The sequence below is a fragment of the Centroberyx gerrardi genome, chromosome 22 (genome assembly GCF_048128805.1).
Source record: "Centroberyx gerrardi isolate f3 chromosome 22, fCenGer3.hap1.cur.20231027, whole genome shotgun sequence".
NCBI lineage: Eukaryota > Metazoa > Chordata > Actinopteri > Beryciformes > Berycidae > Centroberyx > Centroberyx gerrardi.
Genome location: NC_136018.1, coordinates 6,315,070 through 6,336,516, shown reverse-complemented (window position 1 = coordinate 6,336,516; position 21,447 = coordinate 6,315,070). Strand labels below are relative to the sequence as shown.

General features: G+C 40.6%; 1 protein-coding gene across 1 annotated transcript in view; it reads right to left on the bottom strand.

The window, feature by feature from the left end:
• Positions 1 to 2,439: 2,439 nt before the first annotated feature.
• myo3a (myosin IIIA) overlaps positions 2,440 to 21,447 on the bottom strand; it is a 61,090-nt gene continuing 42,082 nt past the window's right edge. Inside the window, exons 20-39 of the mRNA XM_071895409.2 lie at positions 19,576 to 19,729; positions 18,612 to 18,700; positions 18,351 to 18,480; positions 16,673 to 16,755; positions 16,328 to 16,369; positions 16,111 to 16,113; positions 15,127 to 15,217; positions 14,642 to 14,706; positions 14,241 to 14,446; positions 14,029 to 14,140; positions 13,038 to 13,200; positions 12,815 to 12,901; positions 12,594 to 12,717; positions 12,156 to 12,430; positions 11,122 to 12,017; positions 10,877 to 11,021; positions 7,180 to 7,271; positions 6,341 to 6,381; positions 3,086 to 3,370; positions 2,440 to 2,568 (exon numbers count right to left, since the gene is read on the bottom strand). Of these exons, the coding sequence (XP_071751510.2) occupies positions 2,454 to 2,568; positions 3,086 to 3,370; positions 6,341 to 6,381; positions 7,180 to 7,271; positions 10,877 to 11,021; positions 11,122 to 12,017; positions 12,156 to 12,430; positions 12,594 to 12,717; positions 12,815 to 12,901; positions 13,038 to 13,200; positions 14,029 to 14,140; positions 14,241 to 14,446; positions 14,642 to 14,706; positions 15,127 to 15,217; positions 16,111 to 16,113; positions 16,328 to 16,369; positions 16,673 to 16,755; positions 18,351 to 18,480; positions 18,612 to 18,700; positions 19,576 to 19,729 (3,198 nt within the window). The 3' untranslated portion in view covers positions 2,440 to 2,453. The remainder of the gene's footprint in view (positions 2,569 to 3,085; positions 3,371 to 6,340; positions 6,382 to 7,179; positions 7,272 to 10,876; positions 11,022 to 11,121; positions 12,018 to 12,155; positions 12,431 to 12,593; positions 12,718 to 12,814; positions 12,902 to 13,037; positions 13,201 to 14,028; positions 14,141 to 14,240; positions 14,447 to 14,641; positions 14,707 to 15,126; positions 15,218 to 16,110; positions 16,114 to 16,327; positions 16,370 to 16,672; positions 16,756 to 18,350; positions 18,481 to 18,611; positions 18,701 to 19,575; positions 19,730 to 21,447) is intronic.

Genomic DNA, 21,447 nt, shown 5'->3' with positions numbered 1-21,447 from the left:
CCCATCGTGCAGACAGTGAATGCCAACTAATTCATCTGCCCAGCAATTGCAGACCTATTTCGTGGCGACTGGCTGCTGTAATTGTCCGCCTCCGGTAGAGGAAACACTGGGGCGGCGAGGAGACTTGGGTAAAATAAGTGCGCATGGCTCCCTCCTCTCTCCATGTTGGGGGCTCGTTACTCCAAAAGTAACGCATTACCCAATACTCATCCCAAAAGTAATATTATTCCTTTACTTGTTATTTCCATGGGGAATAATTCGATTCCCCTGCAGGACTCACCTCTCCTGTGGATGATCAGGGAAACTAAACAGCATTGATGTCAATTGTTTTTGCACGATAGCCTAGTAGAGAAAGTCAACTTTTCTGCCATTTTACAACTAAATTTGCTTACAGACTAATTATGAAGAAAGGAGGAGGGATAACCTGGAGATTTTGGATAAATCAAATCAATCTGGTAACAAAACGAATGACTTATTTATTATAGGCTATTTGGTAACTGTAGCCTCACCTCGTTACTTAAATTGTAGTCTAATAGTAATTCTCATACTCGTGACTGACTAACGCGTTACCACCGTCTCTCACTGTCTGCTCCGTCTGTCATTTGTAACCATGAATGAGAGCAAACGGAGCCTCCGGGCATCAAAACCAGACCGAGCTGCATCTATAGGCTGTGTTATGATTTATGCAGCATGGGCCAAAATCAGCTGGAGTCCAAAGACAAAACGGACTGATTTTATTGTATTTTTTAGCTCATAATAAGGTATCACTACATTATCCCTATAATAACTTCTATACAGACTTAACGCTGTGATACTTCTATAGGCTAGTAACCTTCAAAAATCATTTGATTATTATTTTGTCTTTCTTTTGTCGTAATTCCCAGCACATTACTTAAAGTAAAAGTCGTTTGGAAAATAATTTTGCGCAAAAGAATTCACATCTAACAGCTGACCATCGCAGAGGCGCAAAAAAACCCGGTTCCTTCCTAAGGTTGTTTATGGGTTTCACAAAGGGAACCGAAACTAACAGCGCATTGTTCTGGTCGGTTGCTGCTGTCTGTGTTTGTCAGGATTTATTTGGCCGCATGTTGTCGTTTTGGTGCCAGTGTGCGCAGTCAGCGCACTGCTGGCGACTCACTAACAACCCCTGTGGGTTTTTCTGCTTTAAATGTCACATAAAGGTTAGAGGTTGGCTCTCAAATGTTCAAGTCAATATGGAAAAGACTAGAAGAAGAATTCACAAGGCTGCTTTGATGACGACATGATACAGAAGCTCATATTCACTCCTGCAAGATTTACTCGAATTAAAATGGAGTGCAATTTATAGGAAGATGCCATTTAACACACGCACATACACACACACACACACACACACACACACACACACACACACTGACAGCCAGGTTGTGATGGCTTTTTCGGCAAATGATGGATTGCTTTGAATTATATATTATTTTGTACACACACACCTAACCCAACCCCCTTTCTTCAGTGCTTCCTGCAACATTTTTCTTCTGAAAGTGTAATACATCTCACAGGGATTTAAATGCATAGGATGGCTTCTCCTCAAGTATTGGATTCAAATATAATAAATAATGTTGAAACCTCTTAACTGCAACCCAAAGGTAAAGTTGAAGCAGTATGTTTTATGAACTAAAAAAAGAAATAAAATAGCACAAGGAATCTGATAAATCATATATTTAAATGGACAAAATGTAGATATTGAAATTACACCAATAGAAGACTGTGTGTTACAACATGATACAACAGGATAGAAACACTGAGGCTGAACCTGAAGCTGATCTTTCTGCCAACAAAACTGTATAGTGATTAAAATGCAAAGTTTTCAAGTGTGAGAGAATGGCCTGGAATCATCTATTTTCCTTGGTGTATTTACACATGATCTACAGATATTATAAAATGACATTTGGTGTTCAAATGGATATGATCAATCTCAAACACAATATAAGACAAACAAACAAAAAAACCCCAATCAAATGACCTTGATTACTCAAAGCAACAGAATTCAAAACAGTGAATGAGCAGAAATATTACTGTCTACATTACACATTACATAAATAAAACCCTCATTTACAACACCATAAAATAAACAGCTGAACAGCACATACAATCTTTACAAAAGTGTAAAGGGAAAACATTTATTATTTACAGTTACCCTTGACCCCTCTACTGTATAATGTGCTGGATTTAAAACAGTTAGCCTGGTAGTGACTCATGTGACTCTGCAGTAAATAATGCAGTGAGTGCAATAATGTCCCAAACACATCAAACTACAGTACATCTACAACAGCTGCAAAAACCCATGTAGAAGCTGCGATGAATTAAATACTCCATGTGTTTATGTGTGGATTATTATTGTACACCATGATATGAATTATCATGATACGTTGCCACATAGTGAGCGCCATGCTTCCAACAGTTCAGTCCTGCGCTCAGTAATGTTTGATGAGCCTTCGTCTCTGGGAGGTCTTCCTCAGTAGATGTCTGTAGTCGTACGGGTTGTCGTCAGTCCGACTCTCTGTAGAGGGCATTCTGGGAACAGAGCGCCTGTCAACGCAACGCAGGAGATAAAGTGAAACTCGGCAAGAGAGAGAGGGCAAAACAGAGAAATGGAAAAAGGAGAACAAAAGATGCCTTGAAAGATCTGAGTCAGGGAACAGAGAGAATGAGAGAGGGAAAACAGATGAAAAGATACAAAGGAAGGTTTTCATATGTATTGTTTACTCTCTCCAGCAGCCATTTATCATGTGCAGTGGGACTGTCTCAGGCAGCGGCCGGACAGAAAGTATATGAATTTGTCCGTTTTTTGTCTGATTGGAAAGCAAAACATAGGCGTAGCGTTTTTGAAAAAAGGCGGGTGGATGATCTGAATACATCGAAACATGGATCTCGACAAGCACAAGCTCCTTGCTATTGCTATTCATGTACAGCTATGCTTACTAGCCAACTAAAATATGAATATCAGGATTCACAATTTGAATGGGATCAAACCTGTGACTTTTCAGTTATATAACAGTTTCTCTGACCAGTCTGTCAGTCTAGGTCAAGTACATCGATGATGTACCTCTTTTCTTTGGTGGTTGGTGGTTTGGGAGGCTCCGGTGCAGAGACGGCCCTCTCTCTGGACTGCCTCCTGTCGGCAGCTGGTCTCTGCTCCGTAGACTGCCTCCTGTCCCGGGACTGTCTCCTGTCCATGGACCGTCTCCTCTCTATGGACTTCCTTCGCTCCATAGACTGCCTCCTCTCAGGCATGCTGGGGGTTTTTCTCTCACTGGAGATGGAGGAAGTGGAACTGCTGGAGGAAAGGGCCTGGTAGTACTGGTCATCTACATCCAGCAGCTTCCCTGGACTGGAGCACAGGCAGAGGGGATGAATGGATGATGAGGGGGATGAACTAGGTGTCAATCACTTAGAAAGGCCTTGATTTCACTGGTGGTAGTGTTGGCAGTGTTTTAGTAGTGGCAACTCTTGTGAGATGGGCTTATACTGTCTAGGCTACATTCAAACCGCAGGCCTTCATGCTCAATTCCATATTACTGCTCTTTTTTTGGATGGCTGTTTATATTTATTCTTGCATGTAACTCATATTGGATACCGGTATGAACTGACAGTGATGTAAAAAAAAAACATGCATGCACAGAGTAACAATAACAAAAGAAGTCACATCCATTATGTGCCTTCGAGTTTTGACTGAATAGAAGCGTCTCCCCAGATATCCCCAAAACGTTGGCTATTTCTTGTTATTTCCATTGTTGCGTCTCGTTGTCCTGATTTACTTATTGTCATGGCAATACTGACAACTTCAAATTTAAGCAGTCAAATACAAGTTGCATGTACGTCACGTGTTGGGATCCAGTTTTGTAAACATATCCAAGTGATCCAGATCTGACCTGAAAAAATGCATCACTATGCAGCTTTTTGATGTTCACGCTGATTTGAAGACATCAGATCTGTGTTACATGTAAGGGAAAAATTGAGACATTTTCAGCTGCAGTGTGAATGCGGCCAGAGTAAGGCAGGGTTGCATAGGCCATGGTGTTACACAATTATATACAATTATATAATTTAACTAAAACAATCAAATCAATGTCCTGCTAGTATTTTATTTTGGGAGATCGTTTTGGCTTGCCAAATTCCACTGCTTGCCAATCAATTGAACACATCATCGAGGGAAGAAAAATAAAGCTGAAGTGTCCAATAGCAAGACTTTCAACCAGCTGAACCTGCGCTCTGACCTCCCTGTGGAAGGGGGGCGAGCGAAAGGAGAATTTCAATAAACTATCAATAAAGCATCACACAACATTACCGTACGGTGACTACCGCTATTGGAAATCGACCTCTTTGTAACTACAGTGCAACATCACAAGCCTAAACAGTGTGTAGTGTTTTCTTGAAGAGTGTGAACATGAACTTTTACTCCACTATCTCACTCCAACAGTGGGATGAGTTTGAGGCGTGTGTATCATGACCTTATAACCTCAGTTTTAGAGGCAATCTCCCTGGTGATGAATCACTGTCTCCCTGCGCCTTTGATAGACTGAAATGCAAATTTCCCCTCTGTTTTTTTTTTTTTTTTTGTGTTAGTTATCTCCCCTCTTCTCTGGGCTTATTGGCTGAGTTATGTAACTGAAACAGCAGTGTCAGAGGAAAACCCCAATGGCTTTTGCCTCTCAAACAGAATATTAACATCTGTTATATCAGTTTATCAGCTATTCATACACAGAGGCTGTTTGCATCAACACCGGAAACTTTATTTACAAATGGATCTTAAAACTAAGTAGAGCTTGCTGGTTAGTTTGGGTCAATATTCCCATAGTAAACAATGAGCGCAATACCGATTAGTTTACAGAGTTATTTCATTAAGTTCTGAGCCATTCCTTGATGAAGCGTTGATCAGTGAGATCCTTTTTTTTTTCTTTTTTACAGTTTTGGGACATTTTTAGCGCTAAGCACTCATTGCAAACAGTGTGTCCAGTAATGTGACGTCTTTTTCTTTGGATTTTCTGTTGATGAAGTTTGAGTTTCTGTAGGTGTCGCTCTTTTCTTTGTCTGTTCAGCCATGGTGGCTATTGCTGCTCATGCTAACTACCCAGTTCTTCTTCTATTTATTTAAAAAAAATGCTGTTGCTGCCCAGGAAAAACCTACCAGACACCGGGTGTTCAGAACAACAAATGTGAAAGGTTTGGCTATAGGTTGAATCATTATTGTGTTATATCCATTGGTGATAGAGAGTAGCAAAACAGACATTTATTTATATGAAAACGTCATGGATTATTACTTCAATATTGGCCGTAATATGTGATTACTTTTATGTGGTGCTCACTCAGTTTCTGATGAACTCTCTCTCCCAGTTTCTCTTTCTCTATGTCTTCGCTCCCATTTATTATCATCACCAGCTCTCTCTCTCTATCCCTTTCTTCTCTTCAGTTTCTCTTCCACTCCCCTCACCACCCATGTTCTCCCCTCCTCCTCCGCTGTCAGCTTGAGCCGGAGATGCTATCTTTCCTGCTGACCTTCTCGATCTTAATGATGCATGTAAACTGCTCCTGTCCATCGCCGGCTTTATTTATCTGCTAACAAATTATTACCCTTGATGTTTAGCGTTGTGTCGCGCCGTGCACTTGTGTGTGTGTGTGTGTGTGTCAGGGTATATGTGTGTGTGTGTGTGTGTGTCTTCAGACTGCTGTGATAAAGCACCCCGGCCCCTCCTTGTTCGGCCGGCCCTATCGGTCTATCTGCCAGCCCCTGCAGCTCCTATCATCCCCTCACTCTGGGCGGTGTGCTCACCTTGTGACCTATACCACACATACATATGCATGCACACCCACACACACACACTCTCCCTAACACACTTTCTCATCGCCTTCTTTGAGAAAGTGATTGATCTGCGGTTCAATTTAAAAATATATATGAAACATAGATCAACGCTTGCCGCACATGCGCATCATCTTATCAAAACTTCACAAATCATCAAATTGGATCCTTCGCGGAACAAGATAACATTGATAAACACCATATATATTACTGAAGCGTAATAGTAGGTATTATTTCTCTTTGTCGTTTCACAGGCTGTTATGGTCTGATTTCATTGAGTACATTCAGCGGATGGAAGCGAGGTGAAAGATGAGGCTAATTAATTTCATGGAGGAAGTGTAACGCTGCAGATCGTTAAGTTTGGACCCAGACACTGTCCTTATGTTGGCACCGGGCCACAGTCATTACTCTGGAGCAGGGGTGCCAAGCAGGCAGCGAGCCAGCCTCTTTAAAACACTGCCAGTGCGTTGTTAAAATGGGGTGAAGCAGGAGCCAGATACTTACTCCTCTTTCCTGGGCTTGCGTTTATCATCCTGGACCGACCGCTGAGGGAAGAGACACATTACAGATTAATTCATGTCAATCAAACGCTCTCAATCTCTGTTCAAATGAGGCATATGACCATATATTCCAATTATTCACCTTGTCATCAATAAATCAATTTGAAACATTAATTTAAAAAACAAAGCATCACCTGAAGTTTATCATTCAATATCTCTCCAGTATAGATGATCCCATTTGTAATTACGTTATCATTTTGTCAATCTTGGACTTAAATTACTTTCTATCCTTTAAAAAGTTCCCTAATTTGTTTTTATTTGGTACTTTAAGTCATTTTGTAGAAGTAGGCTACTTTTTTCAAATGGTAGATTTTTCATTTTTCATTTCATTTTGGAATGAAACCTGGAATGATTATGATTAGATCCTATCTATCATATCTATGAATTAGGTCAACTAAACAGAAGGACGGCATCGTAAACAAACCTCAAGTGCTGAGAGAAGATCAAATTTGCGCTGTGCTATTGTGCGCTGAAATTATTATTACAAACAATGATGAAAATATTGAAGTTAATAGAACCTGTCTTTATCACAAATGAAAGACCAACTACTAAAGAAACTTATTCATAGCAAATATATCCTAAAACACTGTTCTCAACACAATTTTGTGATGGTTTGCCTTCGACATACTGTATGTTGTAATGTGAGTGCTACAGAACAAAAAATTGCCAATCAATAGTTCACTGTGGATGCCACAGTGGAAAGTAGTTACAATGTCACATGGCAGCTGACAGTAATGCTTAGCTCTGGTATCTGAAATCGTTCAGCATCGCTCTTGGACTCACATGAATCAGGTTGTAATAGGTGGAGTCTTCTGGTGTGTTCAGGGTCTTTGGTTTCTGGGTCCGGCGGGGCGTCCGCGACACTTTCATGTCAGCTGAGAAACAGAGAAATGACAAAGACAGTTAAAAACATCATCAAATGTATGTTTTGTTATTTAAACTTTTCATATTCCATTTCTTGAACATTGCTTTTTGTCAGGAGAAAAAAATTATTTGCTGCTACTTTTCAGACACAAGTGAAAACTGCTTTCTGGGTGCACTTAAAGGAAAAATCCACCTTCAGAAACACTGTTTTTCATCAATTTGTGATGTTCAATGCATTGTTGAAATTTACTTTTTTTGGTGTCCCTATTTTCCCTCAAGCTGCCTCATCTACTTCTACCTACATTTCCCAGAATGCCTTTAGACAAACCCCAGAAAAGAATGTGTTGCTTTCAGTCAAAGGTGGGTGCATGGGCATGAGCCAACTAGTTTGTGAATATTGGGGTGTGTCTATAATCACAGTCGCACCACATTACTCAAAACACAACATGTCTCTCTTCGGTCTCTCTTCCTCTTCTACGATGGATTTCTCCCTGTATGATTGTTGAACTTTGGTGCAAAATGGTGCAAAACTCCATTGCAGATGCACTGGAAATATCTCAAAGTGATGTAACATCGTCTGTGTTTGCATTTACGTCTGCAGTTATCCAGGGGATAAGAAAAACACACCACCAAACAACAAAATAGGCCCAGAAATGCAAGGCCAATACCTGTTTTTTTCCTTTTTTTTTTCCTTTCAGAAAATAAATGGCCTCTAAAAGATAAGTGGTGATAAGTCCTGGGCGTTTCCCAGATTCATGACAGAACAAAACAATCTTCCTCTTGGTATACTCACACTGCTCTGCACAACAGTTTCGGACTGTCTCCGAAAGGGACAAACATAAAACTGAAATCTGTCCTACCTCTAATTTAAGTGAAGGTGGTTAATCTAGTCTAGCTTCTTAAGTGAAGGTGGTGTTAATCTCTGGGGAAACTTGTGACCGCCGCTGAATGATGGGAAGTGATATGGTGGCTGCCGCAATGTGGAGGGGGTTAAAGAAGGTATCTGGTAAAAGCAAGCTTAAACTTGACCATCTACTTCAGTAATTACACCTATATTAATCGTCAGGTCAGTGTTAATATTTTGCCTGTCATTTGAAAGTACACAATGAACCATTCTTTATCTTGCTAAAGTATATGGCTAATATGGATAAATATGGCTGACTGGATTACTGGAGAGACTATTGACTGCCAACTGACACCAAGCTGACCTCTTGACTCTGTTGTGCTTATTGAGCTGCACTCCATCCATACTCTAGTTTAACCCTAAGGCCTTTGCCGGTTTGAATTTTCCAACAGAGATTATTCAAAACAACCTTTGCCATTTATAAAGTGTCCGATAAGTTCGTGACCAGCCGAGTTTGATTCCCAGCACGGTATTGAACGCAAAGCGAGCGGTGTGTTTGTCTGCGTCTGATCAGCAGCTGATCAGCGGCGCAGTTTGTCATGCATGACATCTACCATACTGTAGTGAGTGTGTTGCAATTTATCATATTTGTCATAAGTGATAATCTCTAACAATATTCCCCTAGGGGGGCATGTCTACGTTATTGCAATTACGAATATATTACAATGACCTTTGGTTCTGTTACTCATTATTAATCACTGTTCATGCAGGGAAAAAACACACCGCAAAATCATCAATCAAACGCAGGAGCTCTCAGGTAAAAGAGGTGAAACGTTTGTGATATTATTGAACACGTCTATCTAAAGGTCATTCTGTATTGCTCAAACAAGTAAAGCCAATTTGATACACCCTCATATTAATTCCTGCCATAATTGTTGGAGCGGTTGCTCACAAAACATGATTAACATTTAATGACCTTTCCCATGAAGAGCAATGTGACTGGAATCTGTCCTCTTTCGTTCTGTGTGTCAGAAATTATTCTTATGAAGTTTATTATGTCAATGAAATTTAGTAGGACAGCATGGAGCTGTCAATGGAGAAATTATCCAATGGGTCTGAAAAGCATAATTTTGTAGGAGTTGAAGGAGCCTGTGGAAATAACACAGATAATTCATTCTGCTCGACCTCGGGCATCATGCTGCTCTGAAGAAAAAAGCCTGTAAAGGGCATGCATGCCCAGATTTAAGGAAGATTGTACTCTACTGGAAACTAGAAATGTAGACTAGTGTATGTGGCTGCAACTCCAAGTGTGTGTATTGTGTGTATAAATTCCAGTCTTAGATGTGTGTTTATTGTCATCAAAATCAAGTCAAAGGCAAATCCAAACATCTAGAAGCAGATGCACATTGTATATGTAGCACTGCATTTCTGTATGCATCTGGGAATGGGACTACTGTGTGTGTACGCATGCGTGTGTGTTGGGAAGATTGTACTCTACTGGAAACTGGAAATGTAGATTAGTATATGTGGCTGCAAGTGTGCGTTTTGTGTGTATAAATTCCCTTCTTAGATGAATACTCATTATCATCAAAATCAGGTCAAAATCAAAATGTCTAGAATCAGACACACATTGTATAAATACCATTGCAATAGATTATAGATAGAGATTATAGATAGATTATTCTACTCTACAATATTTAGTAATAAAATTCAAAAAGCCACAAAGACTCTGATAGATGGCATAGTCATCATGATGCCAGCCAAGGAAAGGTAATCATAGGAATTGTAATTATTACATTATTTCCTCTGGACACCTAAACTTATGAAGATAATGAAATTTCCCCTGCCAGCTCCGTTTGCCACACTGTGCTGAGACGGTGAACTTTCACTTTGCTGTCTTCTCCCACTCAACACCCCCCCAAAAGCAATTACACATATCACCTGTGAAAATCAAATGAACAATAGATCCACGCAGCTGAGGGATTTTTTTTTTTTTTTTTTTTTTTTTTGATGACACATCGGGTAGAGAAGCGCTCCCTGTTTTGGCACTTGACATTCCCAGGTTGTCTGATACAATCAAGCCTCACAAGAGAGAAAACTCTGTCCGTCGATAACATCACCTGCTGCTGTGAGAAGACATAATAACATCTGTGTCTTTCTGAGTGTTTGTTTTATAGCGGGCAAGCAAGAATAGCATCAAAACAACTAAACTAGAATGATGCCACAAGGCCACAAACCTTTAAAATATTAAAATATCTATCATTCTGCTACTTTAATGTTACGGCTATACTCAGCGATACTGAATACTGGAAATACTGAACAAAAAACAATTTCCTACCCGGGGATAAAAGGGCCAACTAACAAATCCTGAAACCCTTAAAGTTTATATTGGAGAGAATCGAGGCTGGCTTCGACACACTCCCCTCTTTTTAGTGCGGAAGAAATTGGCCACAATTGCACTCTTGACTTGTTTGGGTGAGAGGCACTGAACTCCATTTAGCTGTCTGTGAGGCATAACCTCAGAGGAGCGAAATCAAACAGAGTGGCCAAACACTGCTGAAAAGATGGACAGACTGGAAAAACGGATGCATTTCCCCCTTAGACAGTCAATACTGTTTGATTACCCAGTGTGAAACTGGTTTAGGGCTTCAAAAATAGAAAAACAGAACCAAATGTGCACATTAACCATGGCGACGATATGCATTATATTCATTGCTCTGTCAACAGCCTGTTATAATCTGTTTTCGCAGAGCCCAATCTCACTTATCTTACTTGATTGTTGAATCTTGGGAGCAAAGCCATTGATTGCATTTCCTCTCACAAACATGCCATTGTTCTCGGGGTTTGATTGATGGGCCTGGATGATCTCGTTCAACTTCTGTTGGACGGCAACAAAGTCCTGAGAAGTCTTTGTGATCTGTAAGACAGATAGGACAAAAGGAGAATGTGTGAGAGTGGTATTTCCTTGTCTTAGAGTAGCTACATCAGTAAACATGAGATGTGTGTAATGGTATTACTTCTTTGGAGAAAGCTGCGAGCTGCTCAGCTTCTTTCCGAGCCGTTGCCTTATTGGCCTTCAGGTTCTTCCGGTCCTTGTATCCTCTGAAGTTGCTCTGGATCTTCACCGCAGCCTGCTCCTCCTCCAATCTTTCATCTTCGTCTTCTGCCTCCTCTTTACGTTCTATCATCACATCAGTAACGTCCAAGGTGTCCACCTCCTCGTTAGTCTCTTCTTCTACATCACTGTGAATCACGGTTTCCTCCGTTGCTTTCTTTTTCGCTTCTCTTTCTGCTTTCAGTTTCTTTCTGTCCCGATGGCCTCTGAAGTTACTCTGAAGGACCGTAGCAGCTTTTTCTTCGTCCACGTCCCCCTGGTCCTCAGCAGGTAGGTCCTGTTGGGATTCTGGCACTGGTTCTTCTTCCTCCATGACCTGTTCCTCTTCCGGAGGTTCTAGCGTAACCTTTTTTTCCTTCTTCCTTTTCTTTGGGATCTTTCCCTCCTCCTCGAGTCGCTTGCGCTCTTTGTGGCCACGGAAGTTGCTTTGAAGCACCACAGCGGCCTTGGCCTCTTCTACGTCTTCCGACTTTACTTCACTTGTAGAAGCATCTGCGTCTTCTTCAAGGTCCTGTAATTCTTCTTCTTCTTTTGTCTCTTCCTCTGCTGGTGTTTCAACTTTGGGCGCTTCTTCCTCGCTAGTAGGGCTCTTCGCTTTCTGTTTCCTGGCTGGGATCTTGCCTTCTTCCTCCAACCTCTTCCTCTCTTTGTGACCCCTGAAGTTACTCTGGAGAACAGTGGCCGCCTTGCTTTCCTCTTCGAAGTCGACAGCCTCATCCCCTGCAGCCTCTTCTGGTCCATCCTTCTTGCCGTCTTCTTGCCCATCCTCTGCTGGCGCCTCCTCATCCACCATCTCGTCTGCCACATCTGCATCCTCATCTTCGGGCACCTGCGTGTGATCACTGTCATTGTCCTCTGCTTCAAAGGTGTCCTCCTCATCCTCCTCTTGTATATCAGCTATCGTATCCCCCTCTTCTTCCATGTTGGAAGGCCCACCCTCATCCTGTTCTACCACTGTGGTTGACGGTGACTCCATCTCGCCTCCGGCCACAGTCTTCTTTCTCTCCTTAAATTTCTTCCTCTCTTTGTAGCCCCTGTAGTTACTCTGGAGAACCACAGCAGCTTTAGTCTCGTCTTCGTCCTCTTCAACGCTCTTCACTCCATTGTCTGGACCAGAGGCATTTCCCTCGGGGGTGCTGTTCTCCGTTTCGGGCCTCTCTTCCTCTTGTTCTTTAGAGGTATTGTCCTCTTTCTCCTTCTGTTTGGCCTCCCTAGAGACAAAATGGGTGCATTTCTGTGAATCATGTCTTTTTGTGCTCTTTATCATTGGTAATCACTGTGGTCATTGTGCTGAAACACCAGAGTAAGTTATTTCTGCATACAGGATACTATGGTAATTAGAGTGGTTTCTACCAATACTGCTAAACTACATACCTTTTTCTTTTGAAACTCTTCCTTTCCTTGTGGCCTCTGTAGCGGGCCTGGATCTTGGTTGCAGCTTTATTCTTCTCATCTACCAACTCCTTGTACTTCTTTTTTGCAAGATAGCCTCTGCAAACTGAAGAGGAAGACAAGAGAGGTGCAAAGCAATTTATTACTCTCCAACCTGGGATTCTGCAGGCTAACTGATTCCATTTCAAATTGAAATTCCTTACCAGCCTGAAACTGGATGATGAAGGTCTCGAACTTTACTTTGGTTTTATCATCAGCGACCCTCTTCCGAACTTTGTGCCCTCTGTAAGCTGGTGGGTTTGAGTCAAAAATTAAAAACAGGAATTGGCACAGAAAACAACTGGCTTGCCATACATTTATTAGCATAATGGCTCAGTGACTCATCCGTGTTCTGGTAGATTAGCTGTGAGCGTACAGTTTACTGACCTGACTGTAACACCAGAGCGCTCTGTTCTCTCTGCTCCAGTGTCCGGCGGTACCGCTTGGCCCCCAGCCAGCCGCGGACGTACGCCTGGACCAGAACGATCCGCTGCGTGGCCTGCTGCACCATCAGATTCAGATGTTCAACGTGGTAGTACTTGAGGAACACCTAAGAGAAATAAAAAGATAATAATAATGTGATACTTTATTGATCCCCATAGGGAAATTCTCTTTTTACTCGACCCCCTCCACAGTGAAGCCAGACTGCAGGGTCAGCTGCAGATCTGGCAATTTGCATGTTTGTTTGCGCCTCAGTTGCTTGAGCAAAGAATTTTCGTCTTATTCACAAAGAAATGTATGCAAATCAAGTTGTGGTGCAAACAAGCCCTCAAAAAGAGCACTGCACCCTAAAGTGCTGTTTATAATTGGAACATTCTCTGATCTAATTTGAAAGTCAAGGACAGAATATCCTCTCCCTTGCTTGCCTGACTCTTTACGCAAAGTCATTACGCCACCTTTCAGATGATCTTATATGCGCTACAATAATTTAGGGGAGTGTTTTGAGTTGAATTGGCCGCAATCTTGATTTCCATGGCATTGCCTACACATAGGCTAACTAATACATGGGCAAAATAATGAGATTTACATTATGCATGATCATGACTGGCTAAAAGAGGCTTTTTGCTATTAGGCATGCTTATCCCCCTTTGCACACGGTTAGTGCATAGCATGACATTCTGATTTGGTAATTTTGGTGATATAGTGCACACTCTTTCCTGCGCAAACCTTTAGTGAATCTGGGCCTCAGTGTCTTGCTCAAGGACACTTCAGTAGAGAGATGTGTGTAGAAGTAGTACTAACACATGCTAATTAGTGGCATTCTACCTCACTAATATCTAATGTAATTTTGCTCATCAGTACTGAGAGAAAACCAATCTCCTTACACACATAGTGCTGACTGAAAAATAAACTCAGCTCAGGTGAGATATTTACTTACTTTAGTTTTCCCCATGGCCCAGTTCTCCAGCTTGGCCTTCTCAAGTATCGCAGCGCACGTCTCTGGAGTCGCAGCCGGCTCTTCATGAGCACGGAAAGCCAAGATGTAGTACCTGTAACAATCAATGTAGTCAAATGGATACTAATAAGATAATCCCAGCAAGCAACACACAGTGATTTTTCATTTCATTCACGGACTGCTTCACCGCTGACCTCTTGATGAAGTTAGCGAACAGGATGCGGTGAGAGTAGCCCTGCCGCCTGATCTTGGCAGTCTCCTGAACCCCGGTGTATCGCAGCTGAACCAGAACCTTCTCCCGGTCAAACTTGTTGGCTTGGCGATCGTTATTGGGTTTGATGCAGCGCACAAAGTGGGGCTGCCCTGCCACCATCTTCGACAGCAGGTCCATCAGAGAGTACTAGAAAGCGCCCCGAGGAAAGGAGAGTAAAAACCTATGAGACAGCTTCATTAAGGGTTTAATGTAGCAATATTGGTGGGATAAATTGAGATAAATTGAATTAAAACAGCCTACAATGCACTTCTGCAATAAGAGGCAGCTTTGTAACAACATTTCCAATGAGATATGGACAATTAACAGGGAAAACACTCTTACTCTGAAGTAGGAGGCCACCGTCTGTGTTCTCATGTTGGTGGTTTCTCTCGGGTGGCAAGTGGACTCTCCAGGTTCTCCCTGATGAACAAACAAACATTAAGCTTGTCAAAAACCATAATAAACATGAATTACACTGTACTGCATGGGTAGCTACTCTCTGTGTTATAAAGTAATGTACTTTATGGGAGATAAGGGAACATTTTTATACTATGCACAATAGGCCACCTGTGTAGTTGAGCATAAGAGGATGAGGTGAGGAAATTGAACACTAAGAATAGCTTTTAGGCCTTTATGACTTATTTAGTGAAGTGAATGGCTATCAATCTCTATGTGAACAGTTTCATTAAGGCCATGGTAGTATTAGTATTAGCAACTGTCTTAACTGATGCACACCTGATTCACATTTTTAAAATATTAGAGGCCCTATTTCCATTACCATTGTTATACCATGTTTCATCAAAGCATTTGATCTTTTTTTTGAAAACCACCAATCACCGTTTGCGTTTGTACTGTGTCATCAAGAGGCACAGGGAGCAAGCGTTTTTTTTCAGGGGAGAGCGTTAATTTCCGAGAAGGCTGCAAAAGAGATGCATAAAATGTGTAAACAAAAAAAAAGTGCCAAATCAAGAGTACATTCTATTTGAAATACTGCTCATTATCAAAAACAAAACTATACACGTAGCTATACGCCTAAAAATGGTCTCATTTGCAGAGCAATACGAATGAGACAAATTAGATATGCAAATGTATGCTAATATTGGACACAGCCAAATATTAACCATGACATTGCATACATAAGAGATACGTGGTCTATTTGTAACACTCAGTACTAATACACTAGGGAAAAATACACCTTTATACCAAGCCATCGGCCTAATACTGTTTGTAGTATTTTAAACGCTCATTGTGGCTTGTTAAGAAGGAATCCTTTGATGCGCTTTCTTAGGCGACAGTCTAAAATATGCAGATGAATGGAAATAGATTCAATAACTCATCAAACACAGTTCATTTATATGTAGCTACTGTCAATTGCTTTTAGGTGAACTGACTGCCTTAAGTCTTAGATTTAACAGGCATTGCAATCATGTGCTGCCACAATTTCAACTAAATCACTAAAGTAAGTCACATGATTAAGTTGCCAGAGTCTCATTTGGCTATTGGCAACTAACAGGAATATCTTTGGGGCTGATTATTTTATGTTTTGAATGCAAAATTTAAAGTTTATATACTTTTTAAACCTTTTTTTTTTTTTAAACTTTTATTTACAATGCAAGTCATCCTCTCAAAAGTAGTGTGAGGCATGGTGCTATAAACAGACACAGCAATGGATATGAGATAAGGCCCAATTACAGGCATCAACACATGAAAGGGCCTCCTTCAGCTCCTACACTCTGAGGACATTTATACCTAGCATCTATAAACTGAAGCCAAGATAGCCTGATTGCTCTTGTATCTGCACACTGACATACAGACTGTAAGCTCTCACAGCTCTCACACAGCTTACTGTGCATAGACTGTACACAACTATCTAGTATCTACACAGAAAATTGAGCTTTCATTTTCTCTATCAGAAACACAAACCACTCTAAATCTACTGTACATTTAGATCTACTGTAGGTAAGGGTGACTGATGGTAAAAAAAACAAATACTCAAACACAAAGCTCACATAGAAATATGTTCATTACCTCACTGAAAGAAAAAGAACTGTAAAACGAAAGCATTCCCATCTTTACGAGAGAAAAAGAGACGAGAAAAGGGAGACAATAAAAGGATGAAATGAATAGTTATAATTACAGTTTGTTGACAAGAAAAAAGAAGAGTGACACACATAGGAGCACCATAATGAAAGCAGCAAATAAACACAACACTTAAAGAGGAGAAAGACTGATTGTAATTCAAAAGCTGTCTTTGCTTCTGAAAGTGAGAGTAAGGGAGAAAAATAGAGAGCGAACCAAGGTAGTTTTTTTGGGGGGGAGAACTTCTAGATGTAGAAGATAATACAGCGATAATGCAGACAGTGCTGTAAGTACCTTGGCAAAGTTGATGGTGCGTGTAGGGGTCCGCGGGCAGCGGATTGTGTTTATGCCTTTACCCTTGGTGTGGGCAAGGTTGCCTGCGAAATAAACAAAGAGAAGATAATGTATGAGAATCGGTTAACACAAATTGCCCTGAGTCACAGGGGGGCTGTTAGTCATACATCTAGAAATCATATGCAGTCACAAAGCTGTACGCAAACTTTTATTAGTCAGGGAAAAACAAACCTGAATGTTAATGAGGAAACTGTTAGTAGCAGTTGCAAATATCAGTGTAAACCAGTGTAAATTGCCTGAATCATATTCTGTGAAAGAAAGGTGCAGCTCCTGTCCTACTGTACACTCTCTGTCAAGATTAACAGGCAGTACTATTGATATTTAAAGCTTTTATGAAAAAACTTTATAGAGCAGTTAAAAGGAGAATTCATCACCCTTCCCTTCCCTTTTCAGGCATTAGTGTTGATGAGGTCAGGAGGAACGACCCCACGCAGTTAAGGAATACCAAGCCTCGATAAAGCGGTTTTAAGACTACATTAAAGAGTGATTATGTGATTATGGGCCGGGTGATTCGATTTTGACAGATTTGGCAGCGTCCTCTGCCAACAGAAGGGTACTCACACTGCAAAGACCAGCTTTTCACAACAAAAGTCTGGCAGCCACGAGGGGTAAGCCTGGCTGAAAAGAGTCACAGTGGCCAGTTGTTTTGCTTTCAATTATATTTAGTTTGAAGAAAAAACTGCTTTGATTAATCAAATGGTTGCAATAAATGAATAAACTTTATTATTATCATTATTATTATTATTATTATTATTATTAGCAGTAGTAGTAGTAGTAATAGTAGTAGTAGTAGTAGTAGTACTAGTAGTAGTAGTAGTAGTGGTGGTGGTGGTGTTAGTGGTAAGAGTAGTAGTAGTAGTAGTAGCAATAGTCGTTGTAGTAGTAATAGTATAAATTAGCATTAGTATTAGTATTGATAGACATTAACAACCAATTAGTGCTACAATCCTAAAATCAAAGGTATTAGAAGTATTAAATAATATCCCTAGATCCCAAGAGTTGTACAGCAGAAAAATAAAAGATATTAAAAGATATTAAATGGGAGTTAATGTGATTGATTTGAAGGCTTAGCTGATGAAGACTGTAATATTTGGTCGGTTTGACTGCTGTTGACAATATTGTAAGTAGGGCTGAACAATTAATCGAAATTTTATCGAAATCGCAATATGGCCTACTGCAATTTTCAAATCGCAGGAGGCGCAATATTTGTTAAAGGTGAAATGTGTGTCAAAATACCGTTTTAAATTAAATATTGTCGTGCTGCAGAGATGTCCTGGCCTACACATCATATTCTACAGACTTAAGAAAACATCTTTGTTTGGTACATATTCCCGCAAAAATCACACCATAATCATTTTAATACGTTTTTCAATGAAAATGAGAATAATGATGTAAAAATTATCATTCCATCTAATATCGCAAATCATATCGCAATTGCAATATCAGTCAAAATAATCGCAATTAGATATTTTTTCAAAATCTTTCAGCCCTAATTGTAAGTCGCTTCGGACAAAAGCATCTGCTAAATGGCATAATGTAATAATGATGTGAATAAATGATTCACTGTAAGTTGTTAGTGTTTTTTGTTTTGTGGAGAAAGAGCAGGTATCCAGTTTACCTGTTTTGGTGAGTGGATGGGTGACAAGTTTGCGAACAAGTGTGTTTTCTGACGATCTGAGCAGCAGAACAATGTCGGCTGGCAGCGTGTCTCGATTCTTGGCCAAGAAGCCTCCGGCGTTGTAAATCACCTGAGAGTTTGGCAGAGAGGGAAAATACTTATGTAAAGGCCCAGCACATATTGATTAGCTTCAGCTTGTATTAAAACCTTTCTACACACATTACTATAATACATTAGCACTGATTGAGACACAGTAATTACCTTTCCAGCATAGTGGTGAATACCAAAGCCAAGGTCGACCCTCTTTGGTCTCCAGAAGCTTTTGGTCTTCAGATTGTCTTCAAACTTCTCTAAAATAACAAAGTGCACATCAGTTAATTATCTTCACCATCTCCCAAGACTAGATAGGTTAGATAAACAACACTGAATGACAAATCTATTCTTTGATTTCACAAGTACATAATAATTGCTGTATGAGAATGTTAATTTATTTAAAAATGACTAAAGACAAATAATACTGAATTTCAGATTTGACACTATAGCGTGTTTTTCTGTGTAAATGGACATTTACTTCTGCCTCTGATTGCCAGAAACAAGGGAACAGACTTGGTCCAGTCCCAACCTACTTGAGTTTCCCACTCAAGAGGTTGAGTGGGAAACTACACAGGATGATTATCTGTAGTTGCGGGTACATTTTCTGGATCTGATCTGCTCATTTAGATGCAAAATTTCAGACCAGAAATCCTCTCTTTCATTGGCCACATAATACTTCAAAGAGGTAAATCTACCAGTTTCAGATTTTGATCTCTTCTGTCTGGTCTCAACCTTGAGAGGAAGAGCTGTTGTTGATGTTCATGATATCAGCTGATCCTTCCTGTGCCATAATAAATAGCACATATGAATTCATAAAGTGCGGGCGATGCTAGCAAAACCATTTCAGTTTGAATCCTGGACTGTCTGGGGAATTCTGGGTGGGGAAAGTGAAGAAGAAACACTCGTCCCTTGCTCCACAACTGTTGAGGCACCTTTCAGTGGCCAACAGTAAAAGATGTGTGGTTTCACTGCTCCCTGGTGTGAATTATGTGTGACCGTGTGAGTGTGAAGAAGGGTGTTGCTGAAAAACAGCATGCGTGCTCGGTCGACCTTCCATGGACAAATACATGCTAAAGAAAGTGAAAATCCACCCTAAGACAGATTTCCTCCTGCGGTACCGGAAGGGACTCACCTACAAGAGTCTGGTCGGTGGCCTGCGGGAAGCGGCTCTCCTCGTCCAGAAGAGCGAGCATCCCCATAGGCTTCTGCAGGAACAGGTCCAGGAGGGGCCGGTTGTCCTCATACTCAATCATCCGAGCATCCACCTCCTCATTGAGGTACTCGTCCTGTACAGCGGGGGGAGGGACCGTGACTTAAGAGATGGGGCTTTTAAGAAAGTGGAATTCCTTTTCCTTATGTAAGATTTTCACTGTAATTTAAGCCTGCAATCTTCTCAGTGGGTCTAAAGATATGGTGGAAGGATGAATTTGTAATCTATTGGTTTGTTGATGTCTCCTGTATTCAGCTCAGTGTTTCTGGGTCGTATTAAAATTCCTCTCCTATAGTTGCCGCCCCTCTCAGCCAGTTGTGAGGCCAAAAAAAAACCTTGTATGTCTCCCAAATCGCCTTTGATAGAACAAGGTCAAAAAAAAGGAATAAACATTGGTATTGCTGCTGAAAGATGGAGGAACCTGAGACAGACCAAAGGAATACAAACCGATGTCGAGTTGGCTGTTTTTCTCCTAGACAGATAAACGCAATTTACATTACCTATAGACTACTGCTACCGGGGAAACTAGTTTACCTTTCAAACTAGATCTAATACCTAATTTTCATTACTCAGAACAAGGCTGTGTGGAGCTGTGCAATGTTTTTCCATTATACACAGAGCTAACAGAACTAATTATTTGATTCTTGTTATGCTGCACTGCTGTAGTGACTATATATAATACTAAATTATAACGTTATAAGCTGTTTGGCAACCGAGTTGCTGAGGGATTATTATGAATCGAGGAATTATGAATAAATGATTTAGATTTTATGCAGTTTTATGCTGTTTTATGTTTTTCCTTGGTGTTTTGGTGTCAAAGACATGTTATATTACACAAAACTGTTAGCTTTATTCCCTTCGTGTCACAATTGAGCATTCAAAAGCCTCAAAACTTTAAAAACTTAGAGCAAGATCTGCAATGAATAGTCCACATTGGGCAAAATGGATATCATAAATTGGATATCAGCCTAGCAATGACAGGACAAAGTTAAAACCAGAATTTGTTGCTTCTCATTGTGTCGTAGTCGACTGCCGTGACACACTCCCCCTCCCCCTCCGATACCTCTGGGCTCGAGGGCAGAGTGAGCTTAGTACTCTTTATATTGAGCTAACCTGATCACATCAGGTTGACTGGCTCTGAAAGGTCCTAGTATGACTCAGCAACATTACCACAGACACAGATTTCTATTCCCAGAGGAAGAGAACAAAATGGGGGAAAAAAACATAAAATCAACGTGCTTATCCTAGCATAAACTGCACAAAGTGAAGTAGACAAACCACATTAAGAAATCTGCATGGTTAAATGCAGATACACAAGCATAATATGTAAACACACATATAAAGGAGTAAATACAGAAAGATTCATGATAGTCTTAAGTAATATGGAACATTTAGCATACAGTAATGTTACATAATTTCCTTTGTTTTAGATGTGCCAATAATGCTCTTGAAATAGCATAATCACAGCCAGAACTACAGAAAAGTCCCAGTGTAAGAATGAGAAAAAATGTAAAAGCATCAGCTCCTAAAAAAAATAGGAATTCTGGTATATCACTCCCCCCACTTTTCTATTAATGTCCAACTTTGTAGAATGAAGTCTTTGAGTGACAGGTAGTTATACATTTTCATCTACCACAGTCGGATTATTTCAGGTTATGTGATGGATATCAATCACACAGCACACTACGACTCCCTTATGCACCGTATATATGGTGCAGTATAGGACAACTGTATTTCTGGGCCTTTTGCCAACAGTGCCCAAGAGTGAGTTTAAGTCCTGCGCAAACTGTCTTC